Source organism: Chiloscyllium plagiosum, unplaced genomic scaffold (assembly GCF_037043375.1).
Source record: "Chiloscyllium plagiosum isolate Xiang-an unplaced genomic scaffold, Cpla_swu_hap1 HiC_scaffold_10, whole genome shotgun sequence".
Taxonomy (NCBI): domain Eukaryota; kingdom Metazoa; phylum Chordata; class Chondrichthyes; order Orectolobiformes; family Hemiscylliidae; genus Chiloscyllium; species Chiloscyllium plagiosum.
The window spans coordinates 23,396,856-23,405,441 of record NW_028270148.1 but is presented as its reverse complement, the minus strand read 5'-3'; the positions used below and the strand labels follow the sequence as shown (position 1 = coordinate 23,405,441).

The 8,586-nt window shown below is 41.9% G+C and overlaps 1 protein-coding gene across 2 annotated transcripts in view; it reads left to right on the top strand.

The window, feature by feature from the left end:
• rasgrp3 (RAS guanyl releasing protein 3 (calcium and DAG-regulated)) overlaps positions 1–8,586 on the top strand; it is a 145,543-nt gene that overhangs the window by 135,615 nt on the left and 1,342 nt on the right. Inside the window, exons 14-15 of one of the 2 annotated variants that reach the window (XM_043695504.2) lie at positions 426–462; positions 2,456–2,608. In XM_043695504.2, coding sequence (XP_043551439.1) covers positions 426–462; positions 2,456–2,608 — 190 coding nt within the window. The remainder of the gene's footprint in view (positions 1–425; positions 463–2,455; positions 2,609–8,586) is intronic. The other variant, XM_043695507.2, reaches the window with a different exon arrangement.

The window sequence follows — 8,586 nt, the reverse complement described above, 5'->3', positions numbered from 1 at the left end:
CTGGACAATTTTTAGCCTCAGCAGCATGTGACCCTCTTTTCCCTCGCTGGAGTGAAGCAAACTGTAAAACCCTGCTGTTTTCATTGCGCATCTTAATGGAAACAACTGCACTGAGCTCTGAAGCAGCTAAAGGATGTAAAATGTGGCTCCCCCACTGCTCCCAGCCTGAAGAGTATACCTCACCGAGATAGGCTCATCATGGAATTTTTAACCCGGCGAGACTTTCCCCTGCTTCGAATGAATTTTGAGAGCAGTGCTGGTCTGATGCAGGTCTGAAATAATGGTCCCCTCTGTCTCTGACAGGAAGGGTGTTGTGAATAGCACATCCTGTTTGTGCTGCAGCAGGCCCCTGTGCCTTCCTCTTTCATTACTTCACCTTCCGATTTCCTTCCCAAATCACTAACATTCTTTTGTTCTCTTTACAGCTCTGGGGTCTAATCAAACAGGGATACAAGTGTAAAGGTAAATAAGGACTTGCTTTTTGTTCTGGGCACCTATTGTGTTTGAATATAGGCGAAGGATGTTTTAGGGACATGGAGCTAAGGAACCTGGGCTCTTAAATTTCAGGCCTTAGGAGGCAGTCAAATGAATGTGAACAGTTGGAGTTCTTATTGCAGGTGTTCATTCTTTTTTTAAAAAACTCATTTTTGTGATGAGTAAAGCCATCATATCAACCATCATACTGAATTTTGTCATCCCTTCATGGGGATGTGGGCATCGCTGGCAAGGTAAACATTTATTGCCCATCCCGAATTGTTAAAATTGAGTGACTTTCTCATCTTTTTCAGGAGACAGTCAAGTCAGTCACATTGCTGTAAATCTGGAATTATATGTAGACCAGGTCAGATAAAAAGACAACAGAATTTATTCATCAAATGACTTTAGTGAACCTAGTTTCCCTTTCCATTCTTCTGCACTACTCAAGGAAGATACTTGACTTTTGCCATTATATTTTGAGGCAGTCTTCAGAAACTTGGTTGCTGAAATAAGAACTCCAACTGTTCACATTCATTTGACTGCCTCCTAAGGCCTGAAACTTGGTCGCCCTGCAGTTTAGTTCACCCATCACAATCATTGTCCTGTGAGAGTCTACCCCATCAATGAAAGGGAATTGACGGACGCATGGTACTCACCCCCTGTACAATCAATAATCTCTCCACATTGAATCAACATCACTAAGACACAGTCAGATGATGGACATTGAATAGTTCTATCTCACTTTTAACTGCTGCATGTTTGGAAGAAGGAAGATGATCCCAGTGCATGACAATTCATGCTAGTTATTTTACAACAGTGGCATCCTAATTGATTAACTAAAGTGGGCAGCACAGTGGTAAGCACTGCTGCCTCACAGCGCCAGAGACCCAGGTTCAATTCCTGCCTCAGGCAACTGTGTGGAGTTTGCACATTCTCCCTGTGTCTGCGTGGGTTTCCTTCGGGTTCTCCAGTTTCTTCCCACAGTATAAAAATGTGCAGGTTAGGTGAATTGGCCATGCTAAATTGCCCGTAGTGCTAGGTGAATGGGGTAAATGTAGGGGAATGAGTCTGGGTGGATTGCTCTTCAGAGGGTCAGTGTGGACTTGTTGGGCCGAAGGGCCTGTTTCCACACTAAGTAATCTAATCTATTTTCCTAGCTTTTCCATTTGTGATTTTCACCCAATAGCTGAGCACTGTTACAACTGCCATTCAAATCAAAAATCCCAAATCAGTCTTTGGTTGGTTTGTGTAAATGGAAACATTGCAGCGACCAAGGTGTGACATTCTGGTTGTGCTGACTTTGGCAGTTGAGTAGTGTTTTGGAAATTCTTATTTCTACAGGTAGGTGAAAGTTGCAGTTTCCCTCAAGTCATCCTGTTGACTTGATATGTTTTCAGTAATCAGAGAGATAGAGGGCTATCTAGTGGAAGTCCTTAGCTTCACAGCATGCTTTGTCACAGTGGAACTCAAACATGAAGCTAGCATGCTTGCTGTCTAACACACATAAACCAGGGGTGGCGTTAGCTTATCATGTATCCCTGGAAGCGTAAAACACAAACATGGTTTTTTTTGCCCAGATTTAACTTTCTTTCAACTCACATCATACCTGAAGTCTGGGACACAATGCACGAGAAAGGGGTAATCAGCCCCTTATTACTCTGTGGCCACAAGAGATCACAGTTCAATTTTTTTAAAGTGTTGTTGTATCGAGTTCCCTTGACACGTTTCAGGTGCAACATTCCATGATTTCTGTAGGACTCAGTGTAATCAGATAGAAATTTTCCAGACAACCATTGAACGTACATTCTCCGACACCTTTTAGCCTGTAGGCCCTTTCTCTTTAAAAAGAAAACATGCATTGTACTTAAAATGTCAATATATACACAAGTAATTTGGGCATGTGATCCATTGTCATGCTAACATTGCTTGAGGATGATGTCTGTCAATCTGTGTAACGCTGACCTTTTTTGCTCTGCAGACTGTGGTGTGAATTGTCATAAGCAATGCAAAGACCTTTTAGTGTTAGCATGCCAGAAGCTGCCCAAGAGCTCCTCCTTGGAGAGTGCTTCACCACCTCCACACTCACATGGCTCTCTGCCCAGCAGCCCTATGACACACTCCTATGGAAATGGTAGGAACACTCTTATGGTTCTTGGAATGTCAAATTGGGAATAATTAGAAAAGTGCATCTTTGTGATTCTTTTCCTGCCTCTCATTCCCACTTCAGGGGAATATATAGTGTTATTGTTCTATATTATGCAGCCATGATCAATAGGCTGAACATATGACTTTTTAAAAATATATTAATGGGACTGGGAACACACCAGATATGATACATTAAATATTCAGCCACTAATAGTGATGTCCACTCTACTGTCACATATTAATGAGTCTAGTAACCTCTGCCCTTGCAGAAAGCTGTCATAGACATGATGGGCAGAACAGCACAGGATCAGACCCTTTAGCCTCACCAAGCCCACACTGACACATGCTACCATTCTAAACTAAAAGCCTTTTGCCTCCATGTGGCCTATAAACGTCTGTTCTCTGTCTGCTCATGTATCTGTCAAGATGTCTCTTAAATGTTGCTATTGTAACTGCTTCTACCACTTCCATTCCAGGCACTTACCACCCTCAGTGTAAAAGACTTAACTCTCACATCTCCTTTTAAACTTTCCCCCTTTTATCTTAAACTTATGTTATTTCTATCCTAACCTATGTTATTATATAAAATTATCCATTTTATCCATGCCACTCCTAAGTTTGTGAACTTGTATTAGGTGGCTTCTCAGCCTCTGACACGCTAGTTCAAACAAACCGGGTTTGTCCAATCTCTCCTCATAGCTAATCCTGAGACAAAATCCTGGCAAACTTTTTATGTACCCTCTTCAAAGCCTCCACATTCCAACTATAATGTGGCGACCAAAACTGTACACAATATTCCAAATGTGGTCTAACAAAAGTTCTATCAGCTGCAACATAACTTACCAATTTTTATACATTATGCCTTGAGTAGTCCCTTTCTGTGCTATAACCATTCAATGTTTCCATTCTCGCAGATGCAGCAAGTCTTTTCCCACTCTTCAGCCTGGTTTTTCTCCCAACTCTTTCATGGCCAATCCACTTGTGGGCATCCAGCTAGGCCACCCTAAAACAATGGCAGGTTCACGAGTGTGACCTGGTAATATTCCCCCCCACCACCTCCCCCAACCAACCTTCTGCCCCCACCCTGGTCTCAATCACATTAAAAATTAGCGAGGGTTCCTCTGCAGTGACATGATTCTCAAGCTAAGATTCAAAATCAGCCAAAAGGAAAGTCAGCCAATGTGTTGTAACCAGAATCAATTCTAACTCCTTTCTGAATTTTAATTTTTTTCTGGATTATAGAATGATCTTAGAATCTAATTAAACAAAAGTATGTCAATCGGAAAACAAAGCAGATGCAAACTTTTAGCCAAAACATAAGACAGTCATAAACCATTATAAAGCAATCATAAAAATTGTTTTATTTATCAAAACACTGCATGCCCAATGTTTCTGCTCCCAGAATAGTGCACTAAAATGATGGTAATAAAGTTGGAGAAGTGCTCATTGAATTTCTAGAAAACTGGAATAATGGATTTTCAGATTAGAGAGGTTGCAATGTGATAGTTCAAACTGAGCATCTGATAGCATATTGAACATACAATTTTATTCTCTGTTTAGGCCGTGAGTAATTATATTCGTAAAACAACACTGCAGACATACAGGGTGCTTTTAGTGGGGCTGGTGGCAAAGTGGTAGTGTCCCTACCTCTGAAGTAGGACATTTGGGTTCAAATCTTACTTGCTCCACAGGTGCATCATTACAGGTTGATTAGTAAACAGCCTCAGGGTGCCTTTAAGGCATTTTGTGGTGTAGTGGCAATGTTCCTAATCTGGGTCAGCAGATCCAGGTTCAAGTCCCACCTAGCCCAACATTGTCCCATAACACGTCCACGCAGGATGATTGAAAATACATTGTTTTTTTAAAACAAGGCTTCTTTGGTAAGTGACTCTTGGGTATTTCACTCAGATTGTCTGTCAGAACAGTTTTGCAATAGTTTCACTTCACTGGTTATATCTTGAGCCTGCTTTCAGCACTCTGGAAGGATTACAACATTAAGGAGTAAACCTAATTTTCATAATCACTTTGAGCCTATTAGTGGAACAATCTACGATGGACATTCCTTTCCTATTCAGTCATTGAACTGGATAGCAGTTTGATTGGACAGTTTCCAACATACATCCCAGGAAAATATCTTAAAATTCAAGGAAATTAGATCATTCCACTATGTCTTTGGATGGTATTAGGGCAAAATGGGTGTTTTATCCCTTAGCAGATTAATTCTGAGTATGGTATTGGAAGTTTATCAAAGCTATCCACATATCATCCACATTTGCCCAGCTTTCAGCAAACAGTTCCTGCTATGCAACCAGTTTTCATGTGAATCATACTTCTTTTCTCATGTCTGTCAACTTGTTTTACTGTTATTAAAACTGTGTCAACCTGTAGTAGAATAAAATATGTCGTTCTTACAGTGATGGCCATCCATTCAAAATGGCTCGCTCTGGTGAAGTCTACTGCATTCTCCAACATTTTAGTGGCACATCTTGCATTTTTACAATGCTGCACACCATACATCTAGGAGAAAGTGAGGACTGCAGATGCTGGAGATCAGAGCTTAAAAATGTGTTGCTGGAAAAGCGCAGCAGGTCAGGCAGCATTAAAGGAACAGGAGAACCGATGTTTCGGGCTTATGTGCTTTTCCAGCAACACATTTTTAAGCTGCAGACCATACATCCTCAATTAATGTTTTCTTTATAAAAATAAAAGGAAAAGCTTTTTCACTCAGAAAATGGTGGGGCCTGGATGTGCTGCTTAGGAGGATAGCTAAGGCGGGAAACCTCAAAAATATACTTTGATGAGCATTTGAAGTGTCATAAATTTCAAGGCTGTAGGCCTGTTACGGGAAAGTTAGACCATACTTAGTAGCAGATTTGTTTTGACCATACAGACAAGGGCATCTTCGTACAACAAGATTCTAGGATCTTCCTTAAATTGTAATCACTATTGGAACTCAGGAAACATACCCAATAAGTACACAAGCTCCCCCACAAACAGGAGAGTGGTGACTGTCTGTGTGGAGTTTGCACATTCTCAATGTGTCTGCATGGGTTTCCTCCGGGTGCTCCGGTTTTCATCCCATAGTCCAAAGATGTACAGATCAGGTGAATTGACCATGCTAAATTGCCCCATAGTGTAGGTCAATTAGTCAGAGGGAAATGGGTCTGGGTGAGTTACTCTTCGGAGGGTCAGTGTGGACTGGTTGGGCCAAAGACCTGTTTCCAAACTGTAGGAATCTAATCTAAAATAATCTTGCTAGCAATGCTGATTAAAGGATAAATATTGGTCTGGAACTCCTGTGGTACATTGATTGTCTTGGAGATGTACAGCATAGAAATAGACCCTTCAGTCCAATTTGTCCATGCCAACCAGATTTCCTAAACTAAGCATGGTGGCTCAGTGGTTAGCACTGTTGCCTCACAGCGCCAAGGGCCTGGGTTTGATTCCCACCTCGGGCGACTGTCTGTGTGGAGTTTGCACATTCTCCCCGTGCCTACATGGATTTCCTCCCATAGTCCAAAGATGTGCGGGTTAGATGAATTGGCCATAGTGTTCAGTGCATTAGTCTGGGGTAAACTTAGGGTAGGGGAGTGGGTCTGGGTAGGTTACTCTTCAGAGGGTTGGTGTGGACTTGTTGGGCCAAATGGCCTGTTTCCACACTGTAGGTAATCTAATCTAATCCCATTTGCCAGAATTTGTCTCATATCCCTCTAACCCCTTCATATTCATAAATCCATCCAGGTGCTTTTAAATGTTGTAAATGTACAAGCCTCCACTATTCTGTCCCAGAAAGACTGAGTTCATGTCCCACCTGCTGCATAGATTCAGCAGCAATGTGAATGGTTGAGTGAAAATATCTGTTAGAGCTAACTCATCTGCTCTTCTCAGAAACAGCGCCATGGGTCTTTTGTGTCAATCTGAGAAGGCTTTTTTTTTGTTTTGATTTGATTTACTGTCACGTATACCAAGATACAGTGATAGGTATTGCTTTGTGTGATAACCAGACAAATCACATGTTAGGTGCTATATCAGGGTAATAGAACAGGATGCAGAATATAGTGTTACAGCTACAGAGAAGGTGCAGAGAAAGATCAACTCTAATATATAAGAGTCATTCATAAGTCTGATAACTGTGGGGAAGAAGCTGTTCGTCAATCTGTTGGTATGTGTTTTCAAACTTTTGTATCTTCTGCCTGATGGAAGAGAGTATAACCACGAGAGGAGGTGTACTTGATTATGTTGACTGCTTTCCTGAGGCAGTGTGAAGGGAGGGGAAGTCATGTTCTCCAATTTAATGTTCAGTCTGAAAGCTGGCAGCAATGGCAGTGCAGCACTCCTTCGACATTAGACTTAAGTGACATTGAAAATCTTCATTGACAATGTCCTAAAGGAGGATTTGACCCCACAATCTTGTCCCTCTAAGCCAGGGATGGTGCTAAGTTGATACTGCATTTAATACAACTTTGCAAGAGTTGAAATTTCTCTAATCCCCTGACCAATATGTTTGTTTGCCTTCCGGATATAATAAGCTTGTGCTTTCATGGGTGCAGAGGTTCTCTTAAACTTCTGAAATGGGAGATACTGGAACTGTGTAAGCAGAGTACAGTAATTTATATTGTGTTGGAGAAACACAGATATTTTCTAACTAGTCTCTGTTCAGAGATGTTACTATACATATTGAGCAGATGATACTTGAATGGGTGCCTCCTGACTCAGAGGTAGGGACACTACCACTATGCCACAAAAGAATGCTATCTCCAGGGCTTTTGGACATTTTCAATCACAGACATGTTGACATGTTATGGTACGCTCATGGATCAGGAGGGACAAACTACTGCAGCAAAATAGCTCTTAATGTCACTTTATACATATTTCTCACCAAGCTGTTCAGAGATGTTAGTACAGATGGGACTTAAACCCAAGCCTTTAGGTCCAGAAACAGGGACACTACGACAACGGTTAGGACGCTGCTTCTGCTCTTAACTGAAGTTAGATTATTGACATCAATCCATGTTAATGTATTTAAATATTTCTGTCACTGGTGAACTTCCAACTCTGGTCTCTTGCATATTCTCGATTTCTTTGCCTCCTCTATTGTGATCATTTCTTCAGTTGCACAAACCTGACAATCTGAAATTTTGTAACTTCTCTGCCACTCAATCTCTTTCTTCCCTGAAGATGCTTTTTTGCTTTGACCAAACATTTCCTTGTCTGACCTTATGTTGCCTCATGTTACTTGATGCCAGGTTTTGTTTGATTATATTCTTCTGAAGCACCTTTGAAGGTTTTATGTTAAAGGCATAGTGGCTCAGTGGTTAGCACTGCTGCCTCACAGCACCAGGGTCCCAGGTTTGATTCCACCCTCGGGCAACTGGCTGTGTGGAGTTTGTACATTCTCCCTGTGCCCGTGTGGGGTTGCTCCGGATGCTCCAGTTTCCTCCCATAGTCCAAAGATGTGCAGGTTAGGTGAATTGACCATGCTAAATTGCCCATAGTGTTAGGTGCATTAGTCAGAGGGAAAATGGGTCTGGGTGGGTTACTCTGTGGAGGGTCGGTGTGGACTTGTTGGGTCGAAGGGCCTGTTTCCACACTAAGTAATCTAATCTAATGTTGCTGTCACACTACAGGTGCTGTTTTACGATTGCTACCCACTTTATATCGCTGTTGCACTTGCAAAACAGGTCTCTACTCACACATAAAATCCCTGAAATGTGGAAGTATGTCATTCAGTCCATCAAGTCCACACCAACCCTCTGAAGAGCACCCCAAACAGATGCACTGCCCCTACTCTATCCTTACACTTCCCCTAGCTAATCCACCTATAGCCTGCACATCTTTGGACTGTGGGAGGAAACTGGAGCACCTAGAGGAAATCCACACAGATACAGGGAGAATGTGCAAACACAGTCACCTGAGAATGGAACTGAACCCAGGTTCCTGGTGTAAAGTCACCAAGCAACCCAC